Below are 17,059 nucleotides of genomic sequence, written 5' to 3' on the forward strand. Positions count from 1 at the left end.
GGTAAAACCTTAAAATTATAACAAAATGCTTAGCTTAACAATGAAGTCAAAATTGTTGCAAAAACAATTAAAACCTGTAAAATATTGCATGAAGCAGACTGTATATTAACATGGAATTATGTACAAGGTCTATATACAGAACAGTACCAGTAAGCGCAGATGTGGTTCATTGAGCTGAACCCAGCTGTGATGACAGGTGTGCAAATTTACATCACCGCCTTTGTTTACTTTTGTTCAGAGTGTTCTGCATTACATCTGTTTGCCTGTCAGTCTGTGATTATATAAAAATCACATATATTTTGTAATTGTGATAAATATAATAAACATAATAAATCAAAAATCATATATCTTATGTTACAAATGCCAACAAAGAGGGTTGTTTCATTCTAGCAACAGAGAGAAATGCACAATTGTTCCACATAGCTGCAAGAAAAATCATCTGAGGATTTCGCAAGTGAGTGACATTTAAACTCTGAACCCTGAATTGCATTTTAAAGCAAGCTTGAAGCTCAGTGCTCTTGAGAGTGAAATTATTTCTTCAAAATGTACTGCATTCTATAAAAATATATTTCAGGCATAAGAGTACTACATAGCATAATTATTGGGACCCTGCAAATGGTGGCAGCTATTTACTTGGGATTTCTGGACATGCACTTGAGGTGAAAATATATTCCTTTGTCTTTTGTCAGTTAAGACTGCACATGTAGTACTCTTGTGCCTGAAATATATATTTTAGAGAATGCAGTGAGTTTTAAAGAAATCATTTCATCTAAACTTCACACCAGAAATAATTTCACTCCAAGTGCACAGAGCCTTGGTGTCTGAAGTTTCATCTGCTCTCAGCAGGGGGCAGCACAATGCTTGAGATCAACTGAAACTTGTTCATAGCAACCACATCTGTTGTACCAATAGACGCTGTGGTTAGCAGTCGTTTATTTTCCTAAACTGATCAAAGTTGATCTTATCAAACCCACATGTAGGCTACTGTATCTAGGCCTTCTGTTATCATTTTACTGTTTGAAATTTGTAATGCAAATATGATTATGTGCAATATTATATACAAGCTAATTGAGCTGGTTGATGACGTTGTCTTTGTAGAGCTGCTTTACAGAATCAGATTTGTTAGAAATTTACGAATTTTACAACACTGGGTGTCGATACTGGGTATGATGGTCCACTTTAGACATTCTACTAACTAATAACATACAGTAACACTACAACTACATGTCAACTAGCAGTTGTTAGAGTATTAATATACTATCTGCTTAATATCTGCTAAAACTTTATTTTGATGCTCCCCGACAGACATTCTACTTACTATAAGTAACCTAACCCTAACTTAACAGTAATTACTCTAATGAGAGTTAAGGCAGGAACACCCAAGCCGATGCAGACAAACTAGTAGTGACGAAAGCAGACTGTGGGGTTGGCTCACGTTGGCACCGTCTGTTTCCAAAGTTGGCCTGAAGGCAGGAACACACCAAGCCGACGGTCGGCCGTCGGGCAGTTTTTCTTCGTCGGCCGACTAAGTTTTCTCAGTGTGTTCCGCACCGTCGGCTGAAGTTGGTCCTCGTCGGCTTTTTTTCGGCCGATTCGACATTGAATCGGCGTTGGAGCTCGTCGGTCCGTCGGGCCATCTGATCATTCTGATTGGCTGTTCAGCTACTGCCACCTGCTGTTCGGAATGGCGTTTCATCTCACGCAGGCGCAGAACTGACGTGCTGCTTGGCCGTCGGCTGTTTAGCGTCGGTTTGGTGTGGCAGGGCAACTTTGGACAAAGATGCTGCCGATGTGAGCCAACCCCGCAGTCTGCTTTCGTCGCCACTAGTTCGTCTGCGTCGGCTTGGTGTGTTCTGGCCATGACACACCAAACCAACGCTTGACAGCCGACGGCCACGTAGCACGTCCGTTCTGCGCCTGCGTGAGATGAAATGCCTTTCCAGCAGACCAGTAGCTGAACAGCCAATCAAAATGATCAGATGGCCCGACGGACCGACGAGCTCCGACGCCAATTCAAATGTCAGCCGACGGTGCGGACCACACTGAGAAAACAAAAACTGCCCAACAGCCGACCGTTGGCTTGGTGTGTTCCTGCCTTTAGTTGACATGTAATTGCAAATTTACTAATAGTTAGTAGAGTGTCTAAAGGCAGGAACACACCAAGCCGACAGTTGGCCGTTGGGCAGTTTTTGTTCGTCAGCCGACTAAGTTTTCTCAGTGTGTTCCGTACCGTCGGCTGAAGTTGGTCCTCATCAGCTTTTTTTCAGCCAATTCGAAATGTTGAATTGGCGTCGAAGCTCGTCGGTCTGTCGGACCATCTGATCATTCTGATTGGCTGTTCAGATACTGCCACCTGCTGGTTCGGAAAGGCATTTTATCTCACGCAGACGCAGAACGGACGTGCTACTTGGCCGTCGGCTGTCTAGCGTTGATTTGGTGTGTCAGGCCAACTTTGGACACAGACACTGCCGACGTCAACCCCACAGTCTGCTTTTGTCGCCACTAGTTCGTCGGCTTGGTGTGTTCCGGCCTTAAAGTAGACCATCGAAATTTAGTGAACCCCCGACACAACTGGATTGAATCAGCACTGAACTGACTTGATCTGAATAATGAAAATATTTGAAGGCCCCCTCACTAACAATTTGCACCGATAAAATATAAAGATGTATATTCATTATAAAAATAATAAAATAATAAGAAATATCTTGATTTTTTAGTTGTTTTTGTTTATTTTCATGCTTGTTTTGTCTTTTAAGTCATCTTAAGGCCCACTTGGAAGTTTGTTGAGGCCCCCTAGTGGGCCTGGTCCCTGGGTTGAGAACCGTTTGTTTAGATTTTGCTTAAAAGCTCATAAAATTTGCCACAGTCCTAGTCCTCAGCCATTAGGCATGGGCAAAAGTTAGAACAAGGGTATTGTGGGAATAAATATTATGCAGATAATTAGCATATCTGAATAAAACATATGTGCTAAAAACTTGGTTCATATATTGTACATAAATATTCTACGTATACTGCCGAGCTGGACAACTTATAATGGCACTCTGTCCAACATGAAGTTGTCCACTAAGGATTTTGTGAAAATCACATCAATTCATCACACTGCTTACCACACTGCTTACTTTGTGGTATAAATAAATAAAAAAGGGTCATGACATACTTTATTTTTTATTTTCCCTGAGGTCACTGTAAAATGTCAGTAAACATTAGGTTACTCACATAACCCCAGTTCTCTGTAAACAGAGTGAGATATGAGAAACTATGGAAGCACCAATTACACCATGTCCAAAAAGTAGACTATTCGCAGCCCATCATAAAGAGCCAAATTCGTTCCTTTACAGTTTCTGCAGTTCAAACAGCAAAGAATTACACTAGCTATGCCCAGATCATGTGTTTAATTCCCATGGAATGCATGAACTGATGAAATGTAAACCTTCAATGCCAGGTGGATGTGAAAGGGATAGTTCACCCAAAAATGAAAATTTGATGTTTATCTGCTTACCAGTGCATCCAAGATGTAGGTGACTTTGTTTCTTCAGTAGAACACAAATGATGGTTTTTAACTGCAACCGCTGCCGTCTGTCAGTGGTATAATGCAAGTCAGCGGGAACTTGGACTATAAGATGAAATAAAACACGACAGACAAATCCAAATTAAACCCTGCGGCTCGTGACGACACATTGATGTCTTAAGACACAAAACGATAGGTTTGTGTGAGAAACCGAACAGTATTTATATCATTTTTTACCTCTAATACACCACTATGTCCAACTGCATTCATCACTCGATTCGTTTGGTCTGATCGCGCTCTGACAGCGGCAGTGATGTCTCGCGCATATACTTCAATGAGAGCGAGACATCACTGCCGCTGTCAGAGCGCGATCAGACCAAACGAATCGAGTGATGAATGCCGTTGGACATAGTGGTGTATTAGAGGTAAAACTTATATAAATACTGTTCGGTTTCTCGCACAAACCGATCGTTTCTTGTCTTAGGACATCAATGTGTCGTCACGAGCTGCAGGGTTTAATTTGGACTTGTCTAAGCAAGTTTTATTTACTCTTATTGTAGAAGTTCCCATCCACTAGCATTATTTGACTGACAGACAGCAACGGTTGGAGTTAAAAATCATCATTTGTGTTCTACTGAAGAAACAAAGACACCTACATCTTGGATGCGCTGGGGGTAAGCAGATAAACATCAAATTTTCATTTTTGGGTGAACTATCCCTTGAAGTTTGCTTATATGCAACAGACAGACATCATATCACTTCTCTCTATCCTGAGGCTTGAGAGACTGAGCCAGAGATCCCTCCCACAACTGCTAGTGCTGTTGTCCAGCTGCTATTTTGGGCTGCTCCACACAAGGTGTGCAGATTAGGGTGCTTCCACAGCTTGCTTAGTCCTCCCACTGTCTTTCATACTGGAGGCATTTCCCATAGCAAGATACCAAGCAAATGTTTGAAAGAGACCCCTTTTTGCTTTAACAAGTCATAATTTAGTAATACATGAGCATTTTCCACCCCATTGTCTGAATGCAGATTTTGTTGTTGCTTCACCTTTAAGACTTCAATGTAAACACCTATACTGTTCTGGGCTGCGTTTCTCAAAAACATCATGAGCTATGTTGATCGTAGTAACCGTTGGTGCCAATGGTTCAGCGATCTACTTAGGCTTATGATGATTTTGAGAAACGTAGCTCTGATTGGCTAATATCTGCAAAACAAATAAGGTATGCTACAAAACTGTCAATGGACAGAGGTGAGAGACGGTTATACAGGTTTCTTCTCGCACTGATTTGGTTGGATTACCTGAACATGTTCCTCCCTAACTTTGTTAAAGGAGGGGTATCACACACAGTTTCTGGCAATCTCATGTTAATCTTAAAGGTGCCCTCGAATTAAAAATTTAATTTATCTCGCCATAGTTAAATAACAAGAGTTCAGTACATGGAAATGACATACAGTGAGTCTCAAACTCCATTGTTTCCTCCTCCTTATGTAAATCTCATTTGTTTAAAAGACCTCCGAAGAACAGGCGAATCTCAACATAACACCGACTGTTACGTAACAGTCGGGATCATTAATATGTACGCCCCAATATTTGCATATGCCAGCCCACGGTCCCAACATTATCATTATGAAAGGCATTAGACAAGGGCAAAACGTCTGGATCAACGTCTGAATCAACAGACTAGGTAAGCAAGCAAGAACAACAGCGAAAATGGCAGATGGAGCAATAATAACTGACATGATCCATGATTTCATGATATTTTTAGTGATATTTGTAAATTGTCTTTCTAAATGTTTCGTTAACATGTTGCTAATGTACTGTTAAATGTGGTTAAAGTTACCATCGTTTCGTACTGTATTCACGGAGACAAGAGCCGTCGCTATTTTCATTTTTAAACACTTGCAGTCTGTATAATGCATAAACACAACTTTATTCTTTATAAATCTCTCCAACAGTGTGTAATGTTTGCTTTAGCCACGCAGCATAGCCTCAAACTCATTCATAATCAATGTAAACAATATAACAGTATACAATACTCACATAATCCGACGCATTCATGCATGCAGTATGCATGACGAACACTTTGTAAAGATCCATTTTGAGGGTTATATTAGCTGTGTAAACTTTAAGGCACTGTTTAAGGCAAGCGTGAGCTCTGTGGGTGGAGATTTAAAGGGGCCGCAGCATAAATCTGCGCGTTTATAATGATGCCCCAAAATAGGCAGTTAAAAAAATTAATTAAAAAAAATCTATGGGGTATTTTGAGCTGAAACTTCACAGACACATTCAGGGGACACCTTAGACTTATATTACATCTTTTAAAAACATAATCTAGGGCACCTTTAAGTACCTATAGAGTAGTATAGCATCCTTCATATCGCCGAAAAGTCTTTAGTTTTATCATATTTATAAAAGACACATACGCTGTACCGAGTCTTTCAGAAAACAGCCGAGCGCCTGGAGGCGTGTCGTTGTCAGTGGAGACGAGCTATCATGAGTACGCGCAGCTTTTGTGTAGAGATTGGCTGAAAGCTATCAATGGTCAGCTAAACAAATATATTTAAACATGCAATACACCATCGCATTATCCATGGATAACTTTTGAATCACTATAATGAATATAGCATATAGTGAATGATAAGTAATGAATTTAAGAATTCACTACGTTCGTATTGTTTACATTATATGCACTTAGGTGCATATTGCCAACAAAACAGACATTTGAAGCAGTTTTACTCACCACCTGCAGTTCTGACTCATGACCGGGATCATTATTGCTATGACCACCCCATTTTTCAGTTTCAAATGATCTGTAAATCCAGTGGAGAACTGGGCCTTGTTTATGAAACCTTAAGCGCCGATCCTGAGGGCTCGAGCAGCCACGGAAAAACACGAGATATTCTCCTTTAATTTTAACCAATAAAAAAGTGATTGAAACTATTAGTTTCTATGGTTATTTTAATGACAAATAATGAGAGTACATTAATGTAATGCGTAAGAACAAATTTCTCAGCTCCACTTAAAGGGATAGTTCACCCAAAAATGAAAATTTGATGTTTATCTGCTTACCCCCAGCGCGTCCAAGATGTAGGTGACTTTTTTTCTTCAGTAGAACACAAATGATAATTTTTAACTGCAACCGCTGCCGTCTGTCAGTCAAATAATAGGAGTGAATGGGAACTTCTACTATAAGAGTAAATAAAACTTGCTTAGACAAATCCAAATTAAACCCTGCAGCTCGTGGCGACACATTGATGTCCTAAGACACGAAACGATCGGTTTGTGTGAGAAACTGAACAGTATTTTTATCATTTTTTAGCTCTAATACACCACTATGTCCAACTGCATTCAGCATTCGCTTAGTGAGGTCTGATCGCGCTCTGACAACGGCAGTGATGTCTAGCACTCATTGAAGTATATGCGTGAGACATCACTGCCGCTGTCAGAGCGCGATCAGACCTAACTAACAGAGTTCTGAACGCAGTTGGACATAGTGGTGTATTAGAGCTAAAAAATGATATAAATACTGTTCGGTTTCTCACACAAACCGATCGTTTCTTGTCTTAGGACATCAATGTGTCGTCACGAGCTGCAGGGTTTAATTTGGATTTGTCTAAGCAAGTTTTATTTACTGTTATAGTAGAAGTTCCCATTCACTCCTATTATTTGACTGACAGACGGCAGCGGTTGGAGTTAAAAATCATCATTTGTGTTCTACTGAAGAAAAAAAGTCACCTACATCTTGGATGCACTGGTAAGCAGATAAACATCAAATTTTCATTTTTGGGTGAACTATCCCTTTAATGCTGGGTTCTTTGGGAAGCAAGGTTATCTTTCCCTCACAACCAAAAACACACTACTTTGGTGACATTGTTGATTTCGTGGTCTAAAAACAAAGTGACAAATCTTTCTCGAGCAAGTCCTGTGCAGCGCTGCCAACGACTTCCCTAACCCGAATGAAGCACATTGATGGGCGCGCTCTTGCTCTCTCGCTCTTCTGGGAGAAGTACCCGTACAAGGAATTCCGAACATCCTGATGTCACACAGGCACATACTTGAAAAAAGATCCCGAAGTTCGTGAGGATTTGGAAGAGTATTTTTGGCACAGAAATACTCCGTCATACGTCCAACTCATGTTTTGGCCATGTTTAGCATGATAATCCAACTCTTTAACAGTGTAAATAAGTCAGAATGCATGAAATAGCATTATACCCCCCCTTTAAAGGTGCCCTAGAATCAAAAATTGAATTTACCTTGGCATAGTTGAATAACAAGAGTTCAGTACATGGAAAAGACATACATTGAGTTTCAAACTCCATTGCTTCCTCCTTCTTATGTAAATCTCATTTGTTTAAAAGACCTCCGGAAAACAGGTGAATCTCAACATAACACCGACTGTTCATCATTAATATGTACGCCCCCAATATTTGCATATGCCAGCCCATGTCCAAGGCATTAGACAAGGGCAGCCAGTATTAACATCTGGATCTGTACACAGCTGAATCATCAAACTAGGTAAGCAAACAAGAACAATAGCGAAAAAATGGCAGATGGAGCGATAATAACTGACATGATCCATGATAACATGATATTTTAGTGATATTTGTGAATTGTCTTTCTAAATGTTTCGTTAGCATGTTGCTAATGTACTGTTAAATGTGGTTAAAGTTACCATAGTTTATTACTGTATTCATGGAGACAAGAGAGTCGTCGCTATTTTCATTTTTAAACACTTGCAGTCTGTATAATGCACAAACACAACTTCATTCTTTATAAATCTCTCCAACAGTGAGTAATGTTAGCCCGTTAGCCACGGAGCACTATCAAACTCATTCAGAATCAAATGTAAACATCCAAATAAATACTATACTCACATAATCCGACGCATGCATGCAGTATGCATGACGAACATCTTGTAAAGATCCATTTGAGGGTTATATTAGCTGTGTGAACTTTGTAAATGCACTGTATTATAGTCGAGAGCTCGGGGGGCAGGGAGCGCGCAATCTAAAGAGGCCGCAGCCTGAATCGGTGCATAGTTAATGATGCCCCAAAATAGGCAGTTAAAAAAATTATTAAAAAAAAATCTATGGGGTATTTTGAGCTGAAACTTCACAGACACATTCAGGGGACACCTTAGACTTATATTACATCTTGTAAAAACTGGTTCTAGGGCACCTTTAAATGAACTGTCTACAGCTGCTTTTAGAACCACACCAGTGAGGGAACATCACATGCAGAATGGATGCAAGTATATGTTTGATATAATTTATGTTAAAAGTGTGGATAAAGCTTTTCAAACAAATATTATCCATTTAACTATTTCACAGATATTGTTGTTACACCTCAGTATGAAGATCTACAATAATGTTTACGTTTTGAATGGCAAACATTTAGTGAGAAATTTTCATTTTAAATTTCTTAACTTCACAAAAGCCTAACACAGATGGCACGGCTAAAAGCAGAATTATATATACTATAAAAACGGAACGTTTTGAGGAATATAAACCGTATAATAAGTACTGTAACGAGGCAGGGCTGTTGATATGGCTGCATGTGTTTTGCAGCAGCAGGGGGAGAAACACTGAAATCCCACATGACGTCACGGGGAGAGAACGGGAGAGAGTCAGCAGCTCAGGAAACAGCGCTCCCCCTTTAAATATCACAGTCATGCCTCAGATGGATCTTTAGAGGAATCGCAGAGCTTCAGAAAAACAACCCATATCACATCATTTCCATCGTCTACCACGACATGACAACGGGAATTTAAAATTACGTCAATTACGTATCAGAATCTAGGTGAGTTTCTGAATTGCATCCTTTCAAACCAGCGAATTAAATCTGTTTTGCCATTATTTTTTTTATACATTATTATTATTTAAAATACACCATATTTATTATATTTAATTTATTATATAACAAGGAATTTCAAAGATATAGTATAGGCGGTACTCACAGTTAACGGCTGTTTTCGCTTTGTCTTTTATCTTGCCTGTATTTTTTGCGCATTCTGCCTGCACCATCAAACAGCGCTGCATCACATCCTGACCAGTTTACTGTCAAATAAAATACGTACTAACGTGTTAAAAATTATTTCCAGTAGCCGTTTTTGTTTGTATCCATGTGCTCACTGAGCAGGTGCTGCTCCTGTATTGAGGGTTTGATATTTGTCCCGGTGGTTGAACTAATCAGGGAAACGTACATGTCAGACTGGCAGAGGTCTCATTGGCCAGCAGTATCTACTGACTGTGCTTATACGGTGTCCAAAACATTTAATATGAAAGCTGAGTTTACTTTGATTTGAATTGGATGAATTTTAAATGTTTTATATGATTTTATATGCTTGTATATATAGTAATATAGGCTACATGTGTCTCTTTAAAGAATTGTTGTAGATAAAGGTCTCTATAGGCTACTGAACAATTCATGGCTAAGATATATATTTCAAAACAGCAACAATCAGAAAGTGTACCACTTTACAGAATTAAAGTATAACCATTCCTTTCACTTTGCCTCCATCCAGGTCTTTCTGAGTGGCATTATGCCAGAACAAAGCAATGATTACCGGGTGGTTGTATTTGGAGCCGGTGGAGTGGGCAAAAGCTCTCTGGTCTTGCGCTTTGTGAAGGGAACCTTTCGCGAGAGCTACATCCCCACTATTGAGGACACCTACAGGCAGGTGATCAGCTGTGACAAGAGCATCTGCACGCTACAGATCACAGACACCACGGGCAGCCATCAATTTCCTGCCATGCAGCGTCTATCCATCACTAAAGGCCACGCCTTCGTCTTAGTGTACTCCATCACCAGCAAACAGTCTCTGGAGGAGCTGAAGCCTATCTTTGAGCAAATCTGCCTGATTAAGGGGGACATAGAGAACATCCCAATCATGCTGGTTGGCAACAAGAATGATGAGATGAACAATCGTGAAGTGGAGAGCAGTGACGGAGAGGCCATGGCCAAGAGGTGGAAATGTGCCTTCATGGAGACGTCAGCGAAGACAAATCACAACGTTAAGGAGCTGTTTCAAGAGCTTCTTAACTTGGAGAAACGCAGGACTGTTAGCCTTCAGATCGACGGCAAGAAGAGCAAGCAGCAAAAACGGGCAGAGAAGCTTAAGGGCAAATGTGTGGTCATGTGAAAAACCAAAATGTGTTTGGAAAACGAAAACGTTTTCACACTGATGACGTTAATGCTCTGGCTAACACTGTTTACATCTAAAGACAAGACAAGAATGTTGGAAAAACACTTAATCATTGTAGATTTCCAGGAGCAAGGATTCAGTGAGACAACTGTTGTTTACTCAGATATCTTAAAGAAAGAGTTAATCCAAAAATGAAAATGTGGTAAAATGTTAAGGCTTTATTTCTTCTGTGGAACACAAATGTTACATTTTTGAAGAATGGCCGCTCTTTTTCATATTATAAAAGTGAATGGGGTAATGTTCAAAATGACAAAAAGCATCATAAGGGTAAGAAAAGCAGTTCATATGATGCAGTATTCCTGAAGTGATGTGATTACTGGAGGGGAATATCTTTTGTCAATTTATGATACTTTTATGATGCTTTTTCATTTAGAAGCCTGACTGCACTAGTCCCATCCACCATTAATATATGCAAAAGAGTGAGCAAAATATACTTTCTTCTTTACTTATCTTTTGACTTAATTTCCTGTGGAGAAATGCCTAGAGAACCAATGTTCATGAAGTTTTAATTTTACATTTTGTAATGACATAACTTCGCTAAGCTTGCCACAGATGTGATTGTGGTGTAATTGAACCCGCTGCAGGTTTACAGCAGACATCAGCAGCAACAGCAGTGCCTGGCAACCTATTCTGCTCTCAGTTTTACTCCGCTCTAGACCACAAACTCAAAGGGAAAATCCCAGGTTAACCCAATGATACTCATTTTTTTTAATCAATAAGCATATCAAAAAGCAGTAAAATCAGGACAAGTGTTTTAAAACCACTAGCTGTTCCTGAGATCGATTGAAATAGTCACATTAGCTTTATAGCTGTTGTGTGGAGAACAGCTGCCTCTTACGGCACAGGCTGGGCTAAATGAATGCGTGTATAACAAAAAGGTCATATATGGCAGTTCATGATCACGTACATCTGAACTGAATGGTAAAATGTCAAGGCACACAGCCAGTAGTAATCAAGTAAAATAAGCTAAATGGTTGTTACTGTGTTAGTAGTGCAATTCACTACCAAGATTTTAAGCAAGGCTGTCGTAGTTTTATTATACTTTTATATACACATGCCTTCGATTGGATTGTATCAAAGCTATAGATTTCTTTTCAGGGTTTTTAGAAATTTTAAATGTGCTCTTCCAGAAACTGATTTTCTCAGTAATATTCAGTATTTGTATGAAGGGATATTGTAGTATGAAAGGAAATATCAGCTAAATTCATATCAACACAGTCACATTAACTAATTGTAAACCTTGACCAAGTAATATTATGTTTACCTTATTCATTTTTGAATATGGTAAACATGATAATAATATTAATTACAGTTGGCACTGGTTTTTAGAGCGAACTTACATGATCTATCATCTACATGTGTTTACACATATTTAGTGAAATATCAACATGTGCTTTTGAGAGGGACAGCTTTTATAATTATGTATTTTAGCATGACAGGTCTTGTACAGTGAGCTATTAATCAAGTTCAAGTGCTATACTATATTTGTTACAAGAAAAAACTCACTTGTCAAGTAAACAGCTGCATATTATCTGTAGTAGAGTACTGGAGACCTTTATCAAATGTGATATTTAACTTGAATAGCAGAATATGTGCAAATGTAGCTAATGAGAATATGTATCATGGGTACAGGAATTGCTTAGACCCAAAGCTTTCTGTGGGTTTCTGTTATACAGCAGGAGTTCTGATATAAACATTGATATATTGTTTCGATGAAATGCCTGTATAGACATCATGTGTGCCTACAAGTTTATATGATTGTATTTTAGGTCACAAGAATAAATAATATTATGCATTTGTCCAGAATCACAATAGTATGTCTTCATAATGTTACTGAGAGGCTAGTGACAGGTGTCAGTATGTCTTGATTAATCCACTCATAAAGTTATTTAAGAATTTAACTAGAAAATGAATCCAACATTTTCACATGGAAGAACATTTTAAGGGTTGTAATAGAACATTCTGCTCCCTTTGTATTCATACAATTGCATTAAGATCATTCTAGCAGCTGCCACGTTTATGTACTATTCAAACAGATGATTAATGGTTTGACTCTGGACAGAAATTATGCTGGTGTGGGGGAAGGTGGGGGAAGAATTTCTGTGCTATTTAGACATGTCAGAGTAATAAAGCCTGCAAGGCTCATTATCGGCAAGTCAAGTGGCCTACAGTATAATAGAGCACCTGCCAGCACTTAACGAGCATCAAGCCAGTAACACAAGCTCTCTCATGACGAACACCAGCGCAATCCACCATTAATCTGTCCACACAAAGCCAGATCTTTCCCTATCCGATCTTTTTTTTTTCCTCGTCTCAAGAAATATCTGCGTACACACGAAACCACTGAAACCGGCTCAAAAAATGTAGTATACATGCCGGACCAGTATGTGGTGCTGTAATTCTGCCACAGGGATACACTTAAAACAGAGAATAAGACTCGGAGCATGCGCATAAACCTTGTGCACTGTAAACTTTAGTAAAGCTTAGAAATAACGCTTTATTTTCGCTCAGTAGCTTCTGCAGCATGAACACAAACATCTAGAGTCTGCTATTGTCGTTGTTGTTGCTGTTTTATGCTGTTAGTGGTGTCTGAATAGGGTCGACACGGGGGTGAAGACATCATCGTTCCACAAAATATACGGATAGGCTGTACACACAAAAACGCAAGGGCATCGTTTTCAGATTTATCCACTCTGGGACCCGGTTACAAAAAATATCGGATTCACCTTCTGAAAACGCCGGATTCGTCTGGACGAAACGACTAACTTCTGTGTGCTTTCAAATGCTCCCATGCGTTGATCATTGTAGCCAATCACATACATATCTGATGAGCGCATGAACACAATGGCCAATCAGAGGTGTGTATGAATCCGCTCAACAGCACTCAAAGCGTCACATTTTTAAAATTACTTTTGACAACCCTAGTTGGGTACTTTTTGCTAATTTTTCATGAGTACTGTGTGTAATTTTGGCATACTTCTTTTGTCACATACTGTTTTTTGCCTACTATATAGTAGGGAATTATGCGATTTCGGATGCAGCCTATGAGAAATTCAGAATAAAAGGTCTGGATGGCCTGGATCCTGGCCTTGGCCGTGGAGCAGTTGCGGGCCTGAGCCGTAGAGCAATGGTCTAAACAAGCCAAGTCTTTAGACTCACTAGAAATTTCCAGGCAAATTTGTTGTAACTAGTTGAAGAAGTATTGTTCAGGACATTGGCCTGATTGTAGTTGTCTTGGACAATGAAAATGCGTTGAACCTAGTGAAGTCTTCAAACTTCCTAACCTGACTATTAAATTGTGTTTGCTGGTCAGAATCAATCTTGATTACCCTTACAATGAAAAATAGTCAAATAATTGCATTGCAGTTCACAAGCAGCCTCAAGGGTGCAGTTGTTTTCAACTGAATGGTATGAAGGTGCTGAGACTTGAATGGATGTCAATGGATGAAAGGCTTCAGTACACTGGTTAAATTATGTTTTATTAACAAATTCGGGAGGAACACATTCAAATGATCCACCCAATCAGCACGAGAAGAGACAGACAACTCCCCTATGTTTCTCAACAGTATTTTCTGCATCCCTCCACCACCCAGAATCCTCACTATTGGCTGGTTCCAGCCAGGGATACAGGGGGAGTACTCTGGATTGGGGCCAATTTCCGAGCTCGGAGCCTCCCCAGGAACAGCACGTCTGCTACATCTACTCTTTTAATCTATCTGACTCTTTGTAAGTGTGAACTCGTGAAACAGCTTATAAACAGCTTATCACTTAATGAATTGACAGCCTGTCCACTAATCTTCAACGTGTTTGCCATTATATAGATATCCTGGGGTGAGCTATATCTGGAGTTTACAAAAATATTTTATTAAAGAAGTCATTTTTTTCAACAGGTAGTATTTAGTTTACAGCACTAATCATTCAATTCTGTGTTATCTGCATTTCTATTATAGTTTCGAGTTGAGAAAAACAATCCAATCAGCATTTATTTTGTAGTCAATGCAGACTGAGTGTAATCATGTTTCGTATTGTGACTTTAGAATTATTTGCATTTTATTATATTCATTATATCTTATTCTGTGTCTAAGCGGTGTCTTGGGGATTATGGGGGTTGTGAATGTGAGGGAGAACGTGATATTTTGTTAAATAAAGAAATTGAAGAAAAAAAGTGTTATCACTTATAGACTAGGGGTACCAATTAAATAATAAAAAATTAAAACACTTTACAATAAGGTTCATTAGTTAACAGTTAACATAAACTAATAATGAACTGCACGTATAGAGCATTTATTAATCTTTGTTCATGTTAATTTCAACATTTATTAATACATTATTAAAATCTTGTTAACATGTTAATGCACTGTGAACTAACACGAACAAACAATGAATAACTGTATTTTCATTAACTAACGTTAACGTAGATTAGTAAATACAGTAACAAATCTATTGCTCATGGTTAGTTCATGTTAGTTAATACATTAACTAATGTTTAACTAATGAACCTTATTGTAAAGTGTTACCAAATAATTTTAATGAATAAATGATATTTCAACAAATAAATAATGAATTGAATGTTTATGTCTAATGTTTAAAATGTTAAATATAACAAATGTAAACATTGTCATAACACATGCACTTCTCACAGCAACAATTATATTATTACAAAGTTGCTGTGGTCTAGAGACAACAATCCAGACACATGATATGGCTGCAATTCATTTATATAGTTTAAGGTGAATTGTGCAGTGCCATTTTATCCTTTTGTCAACTTAATTGGATTAAGAAAAAAAAAATGCAAAAAGTTAAAGAAATGTGCAAATGCTTTAAAAATAAATAAATAAATAACATAGTTCCCTTCGTCTGTGTGATATGAGATTTTGTTACTTTTGTGATATTACCTATCTATACACACACACAAAAAATCTGGGTTGCTTATGGAATAAAAAGGGGATGCTCAGGGTCAAAATGACCCCACATTGAAAATTAATGGGAAAATCAATTAAAAATTAGGTTTTTTTTATTTTTAATTTGTCAAAAAAAAAAAAAAAAAAATCCAGCATAAATCTGAAAATTTCCACACATAAATGAAGGCCTGGTACTAGAGCACAAATGCAATGTGGAACAAACATGATCACTCACACACATGCAAACAAACATACAGAGTTGTGACTGCAGTAGAGAGCATTCATAGAAACTGGCAAATAAAACAACTGGCAGTTGTGTTTGATAGGGCAGTTGTGGCCTAATGGTTAGAGAGTCTGACTGGTTCGAGTCTCAGTACCGGCAGGAAATGTAGGTGGTGGAAGTGAATGAACAGCGCTCTCTTGCCGTCTATACCTTAGACTGAGGTACCCTTGAGCAAGGCACCTATTCCCCGCACCTATTTCCTCACTGCTGTGTGTGGGCACTTGGATGGGTGAAACATAGAGCACAAATTCTATGTATGGGACACGTTACCTCACTTTTAAATAAAATCAATAATTCCAGCATAAATCTGAAAATTTCCTCACATGAATGAAGTTCATATAATCAAGTCTTGTCTTTTAGTAGCAACTTATATGGCATTTTGCAAATTTATGTGGCATTATTGCAAAAACAGACACTTCAAAAGACCTCAAACAACAACAACAACAAATTCTAATTCTAAAGGATCTCTAAGGGCCTTTGCTGGATATATATATATATATATAGAGAGAGAGAGAGAGAGAGAGAGAAACAAGATAGATAGATAGATAGATAGATAGATAGATAGATAGATAGATAGATAGATAAAGTAATTATGCTTTTTTCTAAAACTATAATCCCTACATGTTTACAGATGGCAGAATGCTGCCCCTAACAGCTATATCAATATCCAGAAACAACTCATATTTAATTGATCATCATTATTTTTTTTTTATATATATAAAATTTTAATATTTCATAAGCAAACTAATTTTGTAATTGATCAATTTTGTGGTAAACAGAAAAAAACTTCCCCAGAACACAGCATAAATGTATAGTTGAGAAGTAAATAGTAAAAAACAAGACATTACTTTATTATTAAAAATATATATTTTTATCCAATTGTTCTGTTAAAATGTGTGACCCCAAACACCCAGGTTTAACTGTATATGAGGAGAGTGTGAGGGTTAAGTTAACAGTTTTGGATATGTCTATTCATTCGCCTATTTGATAAGTTAATTATTTCCATTATTTATTTATTTATAAAGAAATAAATACCTAAATAAATAAATAAATAAATGTTTCCTTGAAAAAAAAGACAAAAAAAACTATTGGCTATCTTTCTAAAGGGTGTTTCATATACTGACACAGGGTTGAGTCTGAAGAGCTTCTTGGGATTAGTTCA

At 38.1% G+C, this 17,059-nt stretch overlaps 2 protein-coding genes across 2 annotated transcripts in view; one reads left to right on the top strand and one right to left on the bottom strand.

Moving 5' to 3' along the window:
* Nucleotides 1-9,488, bottom strand: part of syk (spleen tyrosine kinase) — a 38,630-nt gene extending 29,142 nt beyond the window's left edge. Inside the window, exon 1 of the mRNA XM_048171252.1 lies at nt 9,466-9,488. The gene's annotated coding sequence lies outside the window, so the exon portion shown is untranslated. The remainder of the gene's footprint in view (nt 1-9,465) is intronic.
* On the top strand, nt 9,062-12,519 carry LOC125255783 (GTP-binding protein Di-Ras2). Its single transcript, XM_048171279.1, has 2 exons — nt 9,062-9,308; nt 10,033-12,519. Exon 2 carries the CDS (start codon nt 10,051-10,053, stop codon nt 10,648-10,650), a length of 600 nt encoding a protein of 199 aa, XP_048027236.1. The 5' UTR covers nt 9,062-9,308; nt 10,033-10,050; the 3' UTR covers nt 10,651-12,519.
* Nucleotides 12,520-17,059: the final 4,540 nt, after the last annotated feature.

Source organism: Megalobrama amblycephala, linkage group LG2 (genome assembly GCF_018812025.1).
Source record: "Megalobrama amblycephala isolate DHTTF-2021 linkage group LG2, ASM1881202v1, whole genome shotgun sequence".
NCBI lineage: Eukaryota > Metazoa > Chordata > Actinopteri > Cypriniformes > Xenocyprididae > Megalobrama > Megalobrama amblycephala.